Here is a 19187-nt window from a genome sequence, read left to right on the forward strand (position 1 = left end):
GTACATTTTTTTCTACCAATTATGATCATTTTTAATAATGTGCATTAGTTTTGTTCGATTTAATTATTAATCATCATCTCATATGAATTTCAAGATTTTATTATCAGCATTGGTTTCCTCAATGTTTTTCTGAAAAATAAAAACTTGTCCAGCTAACACAAACCATGAAAGCCACAGACTGGAAGTCCTAGACTCGTGTTTCGCCCTGATTTGTATGCAACGCGAGTTTTCTGCCATTTGAGCCACCACAGAGCATTCCATTGACTAATGTGGATCAATCAAACTATGGCAAAATCTGACTATGGAATATACCTACTTCTATACAATGGATGTAAACATCCAACTACTAAGAACCCAAGCTCATCATCATATTACATGAATCTGAAGATTCTATTGTTGGTATTGGATCTCCGATATAGTTTTAGTCAGAATTATTTCTAGAAAGACCTCAATTGTTAGTTAAAAAAAAAAAAGATGCAGCAGTTGGTAAAAATTGCTGATGTTGATTCCTGCATGAATTGGCACCTATAAAATTATCACTCTATAAGTTTCTTATGGATCTTTGCTAATATCTCTGAATTGGTAATTAATCTAATGATATTGATAGTCCACCACCTTAAAAATACAAAACTTTTTTCTGGTTGTATGGATTTAGGCAAGCTCATTATACCATGGATATCCTAACGACCGTCTCTGAACGCATATACGCTGGTTAAGGTAAGTGAAAATATTTTGGTAGCATATAATATATCCCTTGTCCGACATGAAGAAACATTTCAGAAAAATTAATTTGTACAGAATTATTGGATAAGTATTTAACATAATCAGATTCTTCTTGGATAAAAAGAAAGATCAATGTTGTCTTTGAATGGCCATACACTTAAACAACACGTCATTAATGCAGGTGCGTAATATTTGGACCTTTTATCAGTCCCGATTTCATAAATGACCTCCTAATGCAATCACATTTGAGATGGGTACATTTACTGATGACACAACATTCTATTCTCAACATGTGCATAAAAGCAGATGTACATACATGAAGATCGGTTCTTTAACAATTAGAAGAAATCTTTCCAACCAGCAATTGCCATCAGTCCACACTCTTTCTGAGAGTATAACATAGCCAAATCTTTGGCCAAACATTAATTGAAATAGATATATAGATATTGCCAAGTCTGCCGCAAAAAAGTGGGATCCCTCTGGGCTAAAAATTTTTTCACACCTGCCAGTATCCTATATCTCTATAAAACCACCATTCACATATGACTGGAGTGTTGTTGCCATATCTGGGATGGTGCATCAACATTAACCTCTCTCTCTCTCTCTCTCTCTCTTGGACAAGGTGGAAAAACAGTTTCTAATCTAATAGATCTTGTACCGTCTACCAAGTGCCAATGTCTGTCCCATCAGCACAATGTTACACTACAATGCTTGCCTTACTTTTGTAGTATTTCAATGGAATGTGTTCCGATTGATTTACTGCATTGTTAACCCCCTCAATGTGAATACCCTCAACCAACTCCGTCAGTAGCAAAGTTGTATCCCATTCACTGTAGCGGTCCCCTGGATGCCAGAAATTGTTCTACATTAATAGCTTCTTTCCTTCAACTGCTTACTTTTTTAATGCCTCCCTTTTTTTCTGTCAGTACCAACATGCAGAAATTTAAATGCAATGTAAACAAACATCTTGCTGCACACGTCTTCACTTAGGATGCTTCCTTAGAAATCTGACCCCTCATCATAGTAATCCCTTGCATCTCGGTGGCAATAAGTCTTGTTCAGAGTGAATAAAAGTAAAGAAAAAAAAGTGCAACAGAAAAAGACTTTTCAATAATATTCTCTATGGAATCGGCATTTCATTCCGTCAACACACAATATTTATTTCATTGAGTTTGTTTCTCATTACAGTTTCCTGCCATTCAGAAGAGACAGCCGTTAACTTGGAAATCGCTTGGAGTTTACGCTATTCAAGCTGCGCCAACGAATTGGTGATGATTGGCGATGATTCGGTAAGAATCACAATTAAAATCATTTATTTTATTAGCAAAAGAAATTTCAAAAACGAAATCTTCAGCACAATGTAATTTTTCTTCCAATATAATGCGTTTTTGAAATAAATTGCACAATAAAAAGTTAAAAATAGCACAAGAATTTACAGGGACATTTTTGGAATCCATACAATGAAATCTTTTAAAATTTGATCCATATATTCCTGAATATACATTGTGAAATTGGAGGTATATTTTAGTTTTTAGTTTTGTTTTTTCTTTAGTAGTATTTAGTAGATTAGCCTTCCATTTAACCATTTTAACTTGAACCTCTGAGGAGACGATTAATATCGTTGAAACATAGATTAATCCACATAGGATTTTTCTGATGGTTATATAATCTCACTTATAATAGCTTTACATATGTATTGAGCACTTTTGAAAAATTCTTGACTTTTTTTTTTTTGTTCAATGCATTTAAACTTAATTACATTATATATAAATGTTTTGAAAATATATATGGCAATTAAGCTACATAGAATTTTCTGCATTTCATCCATGTGAGGATTCATCAGACTATTGCATGGATTTGATGCAACTGTGCATTTTTTATATATTTTCATGGTGTTGAGTTTGTTAGACAATCAGATTCTTCATTATTTGCACACCCATATATCACAGCCATTGGGCGCTCTTTATCAGGGAAAGGTTCACTTTACCAGTACTTCACCTTTTTTCTGTTCACTTTTTTTTTTTTGTGTGTGTTGGAAAGAGACTTAGTTTTAATTTTTGTTTTATTTTACTTCATCAAGGGGCCCACGGCATGGGGCTAACATCTGAACTCTATATGAGATTCGTATGTATTCGAATGTTTCATTAAACTGCATTTCTCAAACACTGAGTTAGTAAAGAAATTGTACCCAATTAACCATTTTTATATCTTGCCGTACATCTTTTCTTTTGGTCTTCCAAAAGAATTTATCTAGTCTGGTGGAGTATCCAGCTTCATGCTATTACTTGAGGTAACATCACTTGGAGAAGGTGCACCATTCCTCGCAAAAGCTGATGTAAGTTAGCCATGGTGAAGAGATCTTATTTGGGCAGCGAATACGAAATGTGATTTTGAATATTTAGTCAGGGCTTACTTCCAGGAAAAAGTCTCCTCATGCCAGGTTGTTCTGACAAACCCCTGTACAGAGAGACATTAGACACTCGAGGATAGTGTCTAGTGGGCATTGTATGTCAGCTTATATTTTGTTTATATCCGTTTATTTGTTTATTATTATGCATTGTCCCCATAAAGACTCACTAAAATTAAATAGTAGCAGAATCAGTCTTCTCTTTTTATTCCTGCTCTCTTTCTCTCTCTTCTCTTCTATCTGTCCTTTTTCTTGCTCCATCTGTTCTCTTTTATTTTTCTTTCTCTCTATACCCTCTCTTTTTTGACCCGTAGTTATTAGACATCAATCAAGTTTGAATTTTAATTTCTTCTTCAGATCCATTTTGCTTGAGCCTTAAGTTTTAGACATTTTCTAATGTCAAATTAATAAATGTGATTTTTATCAAAGTTTCATATCCTTATATTTATTTTTATCTGCATAAAAGGACTTAAAAGTTGTGCAAAACTATTTTGAAAATTAATTTTACCCATCCTGTAACTGGTATTCTCATAGTTAATATTTAAATTAATTTTTTTTCTTGTAGGAAAGGATTTCGCAGTACATGATGACACGAAGTTCAAGCGGTTCAAAATCTGAAATTAGACGCAGCTCCGCTATTGTAAAATGTGAAACGCCTACTTCCCTGCCAGTAAGTTTCAGGATTCTTTTTTAAACTATCAGTCTTAGCTGTCATCACTCAGGTGTCAAATATAACTTTGTTATCAATAAGAAAACAGGGAATAAAAAAACAATATAAAAATAGATGACCTCGTTTAATTTTTTTTTTTTTTTCTGTGCATAATTGCATTGAGGGATTAACTCAGTGGTTCCTAACTCGGCTGTGCTCTCTCACATTGGTGTGATGCAAAATGATTACTAGTGTACCACGAATAGGTTATAAATGGAAGTTACAAGTTATTATGGGTGGAAAATACTATTAAAACCATTCAAATTGGAATTGTTTTTTTACTAATAAATACTCACACATTATTACTTCTGTGATATTGTTGCTTTAATATTAAAAAAGAAGAAATAAATCATTTATTTAAATTTTATGTTTTTAATTTTCCATAACAATGAACATTGGTAAACGTTATTAGATATTAATTTTTTTGTCATAAGTGGTCCGCAAAATTTAAATAGCTTAATAGTGTACTGCCATGTAAAAAAAACCCCAAAAAAACCCCCAAAAAAAACCCAAAAAAACTTGGGAACCACTGCTCTAAAGCAAGATGGCTAGAGTTCTTTGACTGTGTATGGTGAAAGGAATTTGATGTGAATCCCGGAGCATAGGGTAAATGTAGAATGAAAAAAAAAAGATGAAGCATGCCAAAAATTTATTTCACGTTTTGGGGTTGTCAACACAAAAAGTTCATCATATTTCACGATATGAAAGTGATGATGACTATGATTGATGGCAACAACACTCGCCAAAGATCCCACACTGCAGTTTGAAATGGAATTTTCCTCAATCTGTCACAGTTCGGTTGGAAATTTATTTGTTTTTCTTCAATTTGAAATGTCATCAAAGATGATACCCATGCAGATTGACTGAACATGCGTTAAGAATCACATTTGTTAAATAATCATTTTTTGTGATAAATGTGACATGGAAATTTAAATAGCTCAATAGTAGGACACATAATAAATAGCTCAATAGTGGACCACATAATAAATAGCTCAATAGTAGGACACATAATAAATAGCTCAATAGTAGGACACATAATAAATAGCTCAATAGTGGACCACGTAATAAATAGCTCAATAGTAGGACACATAATGAATAGCTCAATAGTAGGACACATAATAAATAGCTCAATAGTGGACCACATAATGAATAGCTCAATAGTGGACCACATAATGAATAGCTCAATAGTGGACCACATAATAAATAGCTCAATAGTGGGCCACGTAATAAATAGCTCAATAGTGGGCCACGTAATAAATAGCTCAATAGTGGGCCACGTAATAAATAGCTCAATAGTGGGCCACGTAATAAATAGCTCAATAGTGGGCCACGTAATAAATAGCTCAATAGTGGGCCACGTAATAAATAGCTCAATAGTGGGCCACATAATGAATAGCTTAATATTGGGCCACGTAATGAATAGCTCAATATTGGGCCACGTAATAAATAGCTCAATAGTGGACCACGTAATAAATAGCTCAATAGTGGACCACATAATAAATAGCTCAATAGTGGGCCACATAATAAATAGCTCAATGATGGGCCATATAATAAAACTTGGGAACTACTGGATTAATCCCTAAATTTCATGTAAGATAGTTTGAAGTATCTTTTAATGCCCACACTTCGTCCATTGTCAACAGAACCTGCTGATTGTATGAACTTGCTTGTGTGTGTTCACTGTACCATCTATGATGGTCCCATTTGTTGTGTCGGTCCACAGTTGTTATTCCATCCAGTCAGTGTTGCAACAAAGGAACTTTCTCTCCAAAACAAAATCCACAAGTCTAGCCTAAACAAAAATGTTTATTTTCTGTTGGCAATTATAAATCTTAATTGTTTCATAAATCTAACAGCAGACTTACAAAATGAGTTTTGCCTGATAAAGTCGAAATATGTAAGTCTGTATGATGTACGTACCTGTGACTAAACAAAAATATCATATTCCAAAAATCATGTACATTGATTGAGTAGTTTATTTTTAAATAAAACAGTCAAATTTTATGAGTATTCAAGAAATGATTCTCGTCCACCTTTTTGGAAAAATAAAAAACCCAAAAAAAAATTTAAGAAAGAGTTATTAAGCATGCATTAACAATGATTCATACTTAATAAATTAATATTTTAATGCCTACAAATTCCCATTAATTGCTTAAAATGATTTCCTTTATAAAAATTAAACCGCTTAACTTAATTTTTGGAATATGATATTTTTGCTTTATCACAAGTATGTACATGATATAGATGTTTTTTGTTTTTCAATACAAGACAAAATTCTGGATAAGCTCCAAAAATTCTCTTAATGTTGAAATAAGATTGTATATTTTTATTTATAGTGCTTTTACCAGAATGCCCGTAATGGGCTAACTCAACAAATAAAATAAATTTTATTGTCATACTTGTTGCTTATTTTCAGAAATGGAACATAAGTGTAATTTATCCAGCGGTAATATTTATTTCTCAATATTCCAACTTCTTTTTAAACTAACACTTCTGTACTATCGCCTCATAAAAACATCTTTTGTTTTGCATTACGGGTTACAAATTCAAATTGTTAAAAAAAAATTCATGTTTTTTTTTTTTTTTAACTAGAATATTGATTGACCAATTAAGGTTACATATGAAAAATGTAAAAGTATATATGGTAAAAAGTATCTTATTTTTTATTTATTTTTTTTCAACAATATTTTAGCAGTCCTATGAAAAAAAATAATATAAACCTGCTAAAATCCTGTTTGAAAAAAAATGTAATTAAAATTTTAGACATTTAAAAATTGTGTGGAAGAAAGAAAAATAATTTTTCAAAACCAGTTAAAAAGTATTGAAATAAAAAAAAAAAAAAAACAGTATTAGTTGTATTCATTGGACTACTGTTCTCATCTTGAGTGTGGTTTTTACAACATTTCAGTCGACGTAACCTCCAACCTTCTTCAGGTGTATCTACTTTGCGAATTACTTAGGACCTCTATCTAGTCATGGCTGACAGAACAAGTTCATGCCACTCCTGTTGAGTACATAAAAAGTTCTGCTCGAAATTCCATCCAAATTCCCAAGTTTGACAAGATACACCTGAAGGTTAGAAGTTACATCGACCAAAACATTGTGAAAATCACACTCAAGATAAGAACAGAAACATCAAAAAAAAAAAAAAAAACAGCTTTAAAAAGATGAAAGTATCATTATTTACAATAACAATGATGGCTGCAGTGATCATTTGTGCTTTGATTTAAAGGAGAAAAACGAAAAAAAAAAATAGTCTGACTTGTTGGAATTTTTATTAATTTGCTAATTTTTTTTAAAACTTTTAAATTAACAAATACATTTGTTAGTACTCTAATCTAACATTATTTGAAATTGGAAGAGAAACATCAAAATAAGTATATTGAAGCTTATATTTATATAATTTTCAAGTGTGATCTGAATTTTCCATTTTTTTGTTGTATTTTTATATTGAACATTATTTTTTATAAAAATAAGTCATCAATTTTCTATCACTATTGGTAAAAACAATTTTTTTTTAAAATTAGCATAGATTTACTAAACTTTTAAAATATTTTTTAACTTTTTTTTCACAATCTAACTTCAAAAAATTATTTTTTCATGTATGTTAATAATATTCGGTTTAAAATCCATTTTACATGCTGGCATGCTTTGGATGGTGTTTATAAACTCACTTCCAAACTAACCTATCTTTGGCACCAGGTCTTTATTTATCCCTACATCTATCAAATCTATCCTCATCATTTCCACTTGGGTTTTCCCTGCCAACTGACCATGTCAGTTCAACTGTTCTACATCTACTAACTCAAAAACCCTCATCCATTTTCTTTGATGAGTGACTAACCTTTTCTTTTTTTTAATTTTTATTTATGGCTACTTATGCTGATGACTGCTGCTATTGTTTCATCTAACGTGTTACAATGAAAAGCAACAACATTTATATTGGCTGCATTGGTGGACCTGTATGACAGTACTCACCCACCATTTTTTTTACTTTTTTTATGATTATCCTAGCTTACAGACTTAAGTATCATATTAACAGAAAAAACTTTGAAAAAAAAAAAATAAATTTAATGATTTTTAAGAAGTGGGGGGGGTCGCTTTCTCATAACATTCTACTCCATTGCTACCTGGACTTGGGGACTTACTGTCCATTTCTTTATTGACATGTCACATGATTAGTCACATGACTGGTGAGATTACCTTAAATTCCCTTACACCACACTGGTAATTGTGACCTGGTAGACCAACACAAAATCTACTTTAAAAAACTTGGGTTTTTCGGGTGTGCTGAAAACGAATATCACATTTAAAATTGGGGCCGGCAACTAGTTTTCAAAATACTGAAAAGATACTTTTCCACATGTGTCATGTAGTAATGTAACGTGGCTGCCATATTTGTAAAATTTTACTTGGCTTTCACCTTTACATTTCCTTTTAAAATGACAACATTTTGCAGTTTTCGAGTCTGCTGAAAATGAGTATCGCATTTAAATTTTCCGCAAATGAGTAGTTTTCCGGATATTAAGTTATAAGTGCTGCCAATATTGTACGCGCAAGTGTGCACATTTTTTTTTTTTTTATATAAAAAAAAGATGAACTCTTCATTATCTTGAAAATTCATTACATCGTTTCTGTTTGGAACAAATATGGCCACCGCATTACATTATGACATGAAACATGTGGAAAAGTTCATTTTCAGCACACCAGAAAACCCCTAGCAAACAAGCTTTTTTAAAATAGGTTTTGTGTTGGTCTGGTAGGCCACAATTACTACTGTGGTGTAAGAGAATTTAAGGAAATCTCACTGGTCATGTGACTAATCATGTCAATAAAGAAATGAACAGTAAGTCAGGTAGCATTGAAGTAGAACATTATAACGAGAAAGTGAACTCCCGTCTTAAAATCATTTAATTTTTTTTTTTTTTTAATTTTTTTCTGCTAATATGATACTTAAATCTGTAATCTATGATAATCGTTGGAAAAAAGTTTAAAAAAAGGTGAAAAACATTTTTAGGGTGTGGCCACTCTCGTACAGGTTCATCGCTGCGTTGTGTGTATCATCATCAACATATTTAGTTTAACATCCGGTTTTAAATGTTGGCATGTGTTGAATGGCTTTAAGAAATTGATTTCCAAACTCTGGTCAGACATTTACTTCTGCGGCTTTCTCTCAAATCTATCCTTGTTGCTTTACATCTTTTCCTTAGCCTTCCCCTCCCCCCTTTCCATGTTCTGCATCTCCTGTTACATGAACTTTAAAAATTTTTCTAACCTTAAAACAAAATGGCTGATGAATGAACAGGTCTCAAGGAAATTCCTATTAGATTTCTAGATTGTCAGCACATCTGGTGTGGTCCACTTCCTCACCTCAATCAGTTTGGAAACTTTGTGTCGAACATGTGATACAAGTTCTAAAAATTTAATATCTGCTTCTAGTGTGTTGTGTTGAATTTTTCTGTTTCGTTGTCCTCTACTTCTGCTAATATGACATGCAAGGATCTACCAGACTCTGAAACCAAGACTCACTACACTCAGAAATTCACCATGATTTATGCCCCTGAGGCCCACACTTATGCGTATGGGCCTTGCTTTCGGTCACATATGTGCAGTGCCATTTCTGTGTCCACCGTCATGCTGTTAACCTTGGCATGCATTATCTACAAGTATTTTGTCTAGAGAAATGACTCTTGACCCCTATCACCTCATTTGGTGGATGTACTGGGTCTGTTTCCATTCACTGTCATGTTGTCCTGACATGTCCTTAATGTAACACTCCTGAAATTCATACTAGTTAGCATAATCTCTATTTACCCATGTAGGGCTCCAATAAATAACATTTGTTTCAAGAAATTTGAATTATATTTTTATATTTCTCTCAGTTGTTCCATTTAGATGGACGAATAAAATAAATTTCAAGGTTTTGTAACTTATATTATTAGCAGTTGATTTAATGGCTTTGAATTATGGCGATATCACACGGAAACACGGGTTCGTGTCGTATTACCAAAGTTGCACAACCAGTGTTGATCCTGGTCAGTACTGAGATGACCATTTAAGAATGTTAGCTATTGCATATGTCCAAGTAAATGTAATCAAGATTTTCTAATCCTCTGAGGCAACGTATCAGTCCATCTCATCATTCAATGGTAGGGTAAACTGGACTCTAAAGGCTTGGTAAGGGAACTCATCTGAGAGAAAAAAAACTTTGAAATGACACCTGTCCTCCACTTATCCAGTTTCCACTTGAATTTTTCTCCATATCTATTAAGTGTTGAGCCATTCTGTAGAACAAAAATGGCGCTAGTAAATCCATTCGGTGAAGAATCAAGATTCGCCTAATTTCTGATTCTAAAAATGATTTTTTAAAACTTCTTTTCCATTGCTGGTACAAATGATAAATAATGGTTTTAAGGAATCTGATTTACCAAATTTACACTTCTAATGATTACTATATTATCCCATTGACTATTGTACACTCATTAATCCTTATCCTCGAGTGGCCTCCGGGTCTTGATAAGTGTTGACTTCTATGTTAAAAAAAAAAAAAAATTTCTTTTAAAGTACAATAAAACTGAACTCTATAAATCATAATACAGGGTGACCCCCAAAAAACGGGCCCCAACTCTAATTAGGCCCTGTTTCTTAGTGTTTTGTTCCAATGAAATGAAACTTTGATCATAACTAGTTTATTATATTCAAAACATCACATCAAAACACTAGGGTCTTTGGCCTTTTTTTCTCCGTTGACTGTAAAATGCTCAGAAAAACAATTGAATGTCTGCTTTTTTTTTTTGGTCACCCTGTAACATCAAAATATGAAGTAAATTTATTTTACTTGCATATAAAAAAAAAATCAAGCTTTGTATAAATTTGCTACATAAACTTTTAAGAATGCAGTTGATTTTACAAGCTTCCGGAAAAATATTTCAAAATTAAGTAAAACATTTTTGCCAAGAAAAATACTGTCAAAAACTCATTGATAATTAAATTAAAGATAAAATAGAAAGTGTCTTTTTTTTATTTTTGAAATTTATTCATTTGATGCTTTTGGTTTTTTTTTTGTCTGTGTTCTTATTATCTGGTCCTCCAGTCAGCATTGACAAATATATAAGCATTGGCCAAAAAGTGTGAAGAACAAACTTTAGATATTTTCAAAGGTTTCGTCTTGTGTTAGGTATAAATGAATTTCTGAATTAGAAGATTTTCATGCTTCCGTGCGAGAACAGACTTCTTGGATTTTTCCAAAATTTCTGAATATATAAAAGATAGGTTGATGTTGAGGTAGAAGACAGTAAAATCAAAGACTAGTAATAAAAATGATTCTTGGTTTATTGAAACAATTTGGCTGTTAGATTTTTCTTCTACTGACAAGACAGTGAAAAATTTATTTTCCAACATTAAAATGTAAGTATATTTTTTTAAAACTACATTAAAGTTATTTACTGTGAGTTTTATGAAAAAAATAAAATAAATAAAATACTAACATTCTTATGAATTTTTGTTGCATACTTATATTCGAATTTATCATTATAGGAATTAAATGCTTTTGCTATATTATTATTGTTGTGGATTAACATCCTCAGCTACCCCCCCCCTTCTTAGTAACAATGAAATTCTACTTTGTATTGTTTTGATTGTTCGGACAATTATTCTAATCCTGGGGATCCTGGATATGACCTTAAACTTTATCCGATGGTAAGGCCCCAGCTTGCGGGCTTTGGGGAGTGTGGAGCCACCCTTTAATTGCCATTGCTCCCAAGTCCACTCTGACCTGGAGTGGTAGTATCTGTTAGGGTCCCAACTATGGGTTAAATAGAAACAGACTTGAAAAAAACAAAACAATATATTCTATTAAAAAACTATTTCTTCCGAATCACTAGATTCGGCATTAAATAACTTGAAAAGAGTTGATATGCCGTAAAACAAAAACAACCAACTAAATTAATCCTGAGTGTTTTTGGCACGTTTTAGTCGAAACCTACAACCTTCATCAGGTGTAATTCCATATTTTTTTCAACTAAGGAAAAGGAGGTTAGCTCTGTATTCTAAGAAATCAGACTTTGAGTTTGAGTGTATCCGTAAATTATATTAAAAAAAAAGGTAAATTTTTAGGGGTCACTAGGGTACTTTTTAAGACTTTCCTATGTATAATAATTGTCCGAACAATGAAAACAATACAAACATTCATACCTCACGTAAAAAATTCAAAACTGAGCTCCTACTTTAATAGACAATTATGTGTGAACACCTTGAAAAACTTAAAGGGAAGAAACCAAAAAAAATATTTACAAATTTAAAGTGGTGAATCAGGTTCATGTATAAATTTCTGAGACTTTCTTGCATTTTAGAGTAGTTGATTTACAATTGTTATATTTGCTCCTGGAGATAAATTTTGTGTGTTGATTTTGTGGGATGGTTTACTTAAGCGATTATGCACATTTTTACGACCTTACCAGTTAAATTTAGAGTTAGTGATAAAAAAAAATTAGTGGCTTCTCTCAAAAGTAAGAATGCCCTGGAACTGATCATCAGTGATTATAGAATTATTGTATGTAAATATGCCGTTAAATGGACTGGTAAAATAATTATTGCATGTAAATATGCAGTTAAATGGACTGGTAAAATAATTATTGCATGTAAATATGCAGTTAAATGGACTGGTAAAATAATTATTGTATGTAAATATGCAGTTAAATGGACTGGTAAAATAATTATTGTATGTAAATATGCAGTTAAATGGACTGGTAAAATAATTATTGTATGTAAATATGCAGTTAAATGGACTAGTAAAATAATTATTGTATGTAAATATGCAGTTAAATGGACTGGTAAAATAATTATTGAATGTAAATATGCAGTTAAATGGACTGGTAAAATAATTATTGTATGTAAATATGCAGTTAAATGGACTGGTAAAATAATTATTGTATGTAAATATGCAGTTAAATGGACTGGTAAAATAATTATTGTATGTAAATATGCAGTTAAATGGACTGGTAAAATAATTATTGTATGTAAATATGCAGTTAAATGGACTGGTAAAATAATTATTGTATGTAAATATGCAGTTAAATGGACTGGTAAAATAATTATTGTATGTAAATATGCAGTTAAATGGACTGGTAAAATAATTATTGTATGTAAATATGCAGTTAAATGGACTGGTAAAATAAAAATTAAAAAAAAAAAAGTTCATGGATAGAATTCGTCACTCTATTTCCTCCTCAACTTCCAGCATGCATCTCACCCCCTCGCCTCTGTCAACAGGCGTTTTATTAAAAAAACTGATTGCATTTCATTTGCGTTTGTGGGCGGTATGATCTCCTGAGATTCCATGAGACCACATCTTATAAAGCCATAGCCGCCATCTTGAATCTCTCTCTTTCAGACCCCACCTGAAGGTAAGTCGCATAGCCAAATGTAGGTGCTTGCTTCTTTGATTATTGCATTCAACTCTACAAAATATCTTCTGGAACTTTCAATTTTCAATAGATGAGGATTTAAGAATTTTGAAATCAATTTAAATGACTTTCTATTCGATAGTTTCAATACTTCCAAATTCCTTTCAAATTTCAAGCAGTCACAAATTATTTAATTTTTTTTCAACGATTAAGATATTAAAATGGCTAACTTGTTTATGAAGAAACCGAAATGCATTATGATCGATTTCATCGTGTAATGCAATTTTAGTTTACAGCTTTTTTTTAATTCATATAATTGGAAATGATTATATAAGAAAAGTGTTCTTAGTAGAAACACTTGGAAAAATCAAGTTTAAAAAAAAAAAAACCCAGAAAATATTAAATATTTTCATATTATGGGGAGGGAGTGTCCCTTACTTAAAAGTATAACCCCTTTAAGAACGGTTCTAAAACCTATTTTCTATTAATATTTATTCTGTAGTTGCCTAAATCTCTTACCTTGCCAAACTTGCCTAATGTTCCTAAATTGATTAACAGAAGCAATAACTGATCAAATCTCGATAAAATCGTGAACATTCTTTGATATAAGGAAGGTACAGCATAAAACACTTCCACCTCCATCCTTCTCATGTTAAGAATGGTTTTCTAAACAGTAAAATTATTTAGAAACTCATTCTTGACACTGGTGTAACCCAATCAGGCTGCCGGAAAATGACCCTGATTTAAATGCACCTACACTAACACCTTTTTGTTTTTCTAACTATTTGCACAACTAAATCATGTTCTGCAAATTCCAAAACAAAAACAAGTCCTCCTCCCCTTCCTCCTTTTTCCCCCACCACTTCCCTACTGGCTTCACTTAAAACACACTTGTCAAGAATATTATAAACTCTTTCCTTTGCAGAGCTAAATCATGTTCTGTGGAACCGGGAACAAAAACAACAAAATCTACAAGTCTTTACCTTATCTCCACCTTATTCTACAAAATAAGTCAACTGAAACCCATGAATAAATATAGGAATGTGTAAGCAACTTGAAGTATAAATTTTCTTTTTCTTTTCCCTGTCTGTAGGGCACCAGAATAAACTGATTGTCACCCTGCAGAGGGTAAAAATCCCTCAATGGGGCAACTAGTTAGCCATGGGTTGCTACCCATAATGCTTTAGAACGTGATCCTGGTGATTGAACTGGCCTAGACCTGGGTGCATAGCAGTCTAGACACCACAACACATTACTTCGGCTCTTATTTTGGCTAGACGGGCAGTTGGAGAGGCTCGATCTGACCAATCGGCCAGTCATGCCAAGCCCTAATACTTACTTACATAAACCCAACCGATTTCAGACAACATAAATTATCAGACACCTCCGAAAATCACAAACAAGAATTAGAGCATAAGTAAGTATTAGAAGGCAAGGATGAATTTACTAGTATAGAAAAGCTGTTAGAGGAAGGGATTAAAACTGAAGTTTTCATCAAAAAGGGGTCAAGAGAAACCAAAAATTTAACAGCCTTTTACTAATGTGAGTAATCTTCTTTGTATCCCTGGGATAATAGGGCAAAAGGGTTTCCCCCTACTGATGGGCTACGAGGTGGGTGGGGACCGAGGAAGATGAAACCTAAAAAAATTATTAATGATATCCAACAAAAAAAGATCCATATTGAATCCAGCTAAGAATACTTGTACACAGACTCAGAATCAGAACCATACAACAAAAACGATAAAATATTTCCGAGATTCATCGGTTTTGAGTCTATGCAGAGCAATACTCCAATCACTGAATTATCTCCATTTATCAATGGAAAAAAAAAAAATAGATATCAAAAACCATATCAATTAAAAAAAACAAAAAAACTAAGGAACAACACACTTTTGATAGAAGTATCCAATAAATTCTCAGCAACTACACTCCTAAACCAAAACCATATCCACAACCTTAAAATAAAAGCTTTCCCTCACACCACTTTGAACTCCTCCAAAGGCATGATAAAACACCCAGAACTCTCACTTTGTTCACCAGATGAAATTAAAAGTAACTTAAAGGAATAAAGCGTCGTAGACATCCAAAGAGTAACAAAAAAAATAACCAAATGATTCCAGCGAACACCCGTATCCTAAACCTCAACACCCCCAAACCATCTTTTGAAATAAAAATTAGACATTTAATGGAAAAAGTAGAAGTTTATATACCAAACACTTTGTGGTGTCACAACTGCCATAGATTTGGCCATCACATAGACGGATGCACCAGACCACCAACATTTAAAAACTGCGGTGAAATTGGAGAACACATCAATTGTGAAATGCCATTAAAATGCACAAACTGTAAACAAAAACATGCAGCTGACTCAAAAGAATGAAGTTTGGTAGACGGAAAAGCAAATCGCTATAATGAAAGACACCAAAAATCTATCCTACCCAGAAGCGAAAAGGTTAGTTGAGAGCACATCACTCACTAACGTATGCAAATAAAGCGAAAATGGCAACTTGATTTCAAGATAAGAAACGACACAAAACAATTTGACTGAATTGATGAAAGAATTAAGATCACTAGTAAAAACATTCAAGGAAAATTTTACTAGGTTAACTAAATGGGACCTAAAGGAAAATTCCCAATCCCAAAATGATGAAACTGAAAATACTACAAACCAAACAAAAAACAGCAAGCGCCAAAACTAACCCAATACAATTATCAAATCCAAAGATCTTTCACCCACCAAACTAACCCAATACAATTATCAAATCCAAAAATCTTTCACCCACCAAACTAACCCAATACAATTATCAAATCCAAAGATCTTTCACCCACCAAACTAACCCAATACAATTATCAAATCCAAAGATCTTTCACCCACCAAACTAACCCAATACAATTATCAAATCCAAAGATCTTTCACCCACCAAACTAACCCAATACAATTATCAAATCCAAAGATCTTTCACCCACCAAACTAACCCAATACAATTATCAAATCCAAAGATCTTTCACCCACCAAACTAACCCAATACAAATATTAAATCCAAAAATCTTTCACCCACCAAACTAACCCAATACAATTATCAAATCCAAAAATCTTTCACCCACCAAACTAACCCAATACAATTATCAAATCCAAAGATCTTTCACCCACCAAACTAACCCAATACAATTATCAAATCCAAAGATCTTTCACCCACCAAACTAACCCAATACAATTATCAAATCCAAAGATCTTTCACCCACCAAACTAACCCAATACAATTATCAAATCCAAAAATCTTTCACCCACCAAACTAACCCAATACCATTATCAAATCCAAAGATCTTTCACCCACCAAACTAACCCAATACAATTATCAAATCCAAAGATCTTTCACCCACCAAACTAACCCAATACAATTATCAAATCCAAAGATCTTTCACCCACCAAACTAACCCAATACAATTATCAAATCCAAAAATCTTTCACCCACCAAACTAACCCAATACAATTATCAAATCCAAAGATCTTTCACCCACCAAACTAACCCAATACAATTATCAAATCCAAAAATCTTTCACCCACCAAACTAACCCAATACAATTATCAAATCCAAAAATCTTTCACCCACCAAACTAACCCAATACAATTATCAAATCCAAAAATCTTTCACCCACCAAACTAACCCAATACAATTATCAAATCCAAAAATCTTTCACACACCAAACTAACCCAATACAATTATCAAATCCAAAAATCTTTCACCCACCAAACTAACCCAATACAATTATCAAATCCAAAGATCTTTCACCCACCAAACTAACCCAATACAATTATCAAATCCAAAAATCTTTCACCCACCAAACTAACCCAATACAATTATCAAATCCAAAAATCTTTCACCCACCAAACTAACCCAATACGATTATCAAATCCAAAGATCTTTCACCCACCAAACTAACCCAATACGATTATCAAATCCAAAAATCTTTCACCCACCAAACTAACCCAATACAATTATCAAATCCAAAAATCTTTCACCCACCAAACTAACCCAATACAATTATCAAATCCAAAAATCTTTCACCCACCAAACTAACCCAATACAATTATCAAATCCAAAAATCTTTCACCCACCAAACTAACCCAATACAATTATCAAATCCAAAAATCTTTCACCCACCAAACATACCCAATACAATTATCAAATCCAAAAATCTTTCACCCACCAAACTAACCCAATACAATTATCAAATCCAAAAATCTTTCACCCACCAAACTAACCCAATACAATTATCAAATCCAAAAATCTTTCACCCACCAAACTAACCCAATACAATTATCAAATCCAAAAATCTTTCACCCACCAAACTTACCCAATACGATTATCAAATCCAAAGATCTTTCACCCACCAAACTAACCCAATACGATTACTAAATCCAAAAATCTTTCACCCACCAAACTAACCCAATACAATTATCAAATCCAAAAATCTTTCACCCACCAAACTAACCCAATACAATTATCAAATCCAAAAATCTTCCACCCACCAAACTAACCCAATACAATTATAAAATCCAAAGATCTTTCACCCACCAAACTAACCCAATACAATTATCAAATCCAAAAATCTTTCACCCACCAAACTAACCCAATACAATTATCAAATCCAAAAATCTTTCACCCACCAAACTAACCCAATACAATTATCAAATCCAAAGATCTTTCACCCACCAAACTAACCCAATACAATTATCAAATCCAAAGATCTTTCACCCACCAAACTAACCCAATACAATTATCAAATCCAAAAATCTGTCACCCACCAAACTAACCCAATACAATTATCAAATCCAAAAATCTTTCACCCACCAAACTAACCCAATACAATTATCAAATCCAAAAATCTTTCACCCACCAAACTAACCCAATACAATTATCAAATCCAAAAATTTTTCACCCACCAAACTAACCCAATACAATTATCAAATCCAAAGATTTTCACCCACCAAACTAACCCAATAAAATTATCAAATCCAAAGATCTTTCACCTACGAAAATAACCCAATACAATTATCAAATCCAAAAATCTTTCACCCACCAAACTAACCCAATACAATTATCAAATCCAAAAATCTTTCACCCACGAAACTAACCCAATACAATTATCAAATCCAAAGATCTTTCACCCACGAAACTAACCCAATACAATTATCAAATCCAAAGATCTTTCACCCACGAAACTAACCCAATACAATTATCAAATCCAAAGATCTTTCACCCACCAAACTAACCCAATACAATTATCAAATCCAAAGATCTTTCACCCACCAAACTAACCCAATACAATTATCAAATCCAAAGATCTTTCACCCACCAAACTAACCCAATACAATTATCAAATCCAAAGATCTTTCACCCACAAAACTAACCCAATACAATTATCAAATCCAAAGATCTTTCACCCACCAAACTAACCCAATACAATTATCAAATCCAAAAATCTTTCACCCACCAAACTAACCCAATACAATTATCAAATCCAAAGATCTTTCACCCACCAAACTAACCCAATACAATTATCAAATCCAAAGATCTTTCACCCACCAATCTAGCCCAATACAATTATCAAATCCAAAAATCTTTCACCCACCAAACTAACCCAATACAATTATCAAATCCAAAAATCTTTCACTCACCAAACTAACCCAATACAATTATCAAATCCAAAAATCTTTCACCCACCAAACTAACCCAATACAATTATCAAATCCAAAAATCTTTCACCCACCAAACTAACCCAATACAATTATCAAATCCAAAAATCTTTCACCCACCAAACTAACCCAATACAATTATCAAATCCAAAAATCTTTCACCCACCAAACTAACCCAATACAATTATCAAATCCAAAGATCTTTCACCCACCAAACTAACCCAATACAATTATCAAATCCAAAGA

At 32.6% G+C, this 19187-nt stretch overlaps 1 protein-coding gene across 2 annotated transcripts in view; it reads left to right on the forward strand.

Moving 5' to 3' along the window:
• The window catches only part of LOC145260304 (transmembrane protein 87A-like), a 135573-nt gene that overhangs the window by 61788 nt on the left and 54598 nt on the right, over window positions 1-19187 (forward strand). The window contains exons 3-5 of one of the 2 annotated variants that reach the window (XM_080118191.1): window positions 1912-2012; window positions 3696-3800; window positions 6256-6285. In XM_080118191.1, coding sequence (XP_079974317.1) covers window positions 1912-2012; window positions 3696-3800; window positions 6256-6285 — 236 coding nt within the window. The remainder of the gene's footprint in view (window positions 1-1911; window positions 2013-3695; window positions 3801-6255; window positions 6286-19187) is intronic. The other variant, XM_080118192.1, reaches the window with a different exon arrangement.

Source organism: Euprymna scolopes, chromosome 36 (assembly GCF_053919585.1).
Source record: "Euprymna scolopes isolate OS-2025 chromosome 36, ASM5391958v1, whole genome shotgun sequence".
Lineage (NCBI taxonomy): Eukaryota > Metazoa > Mollusca > Cephalopoda > Sepiida > Sepiolidae > Euprymna > Euprymna scolopes.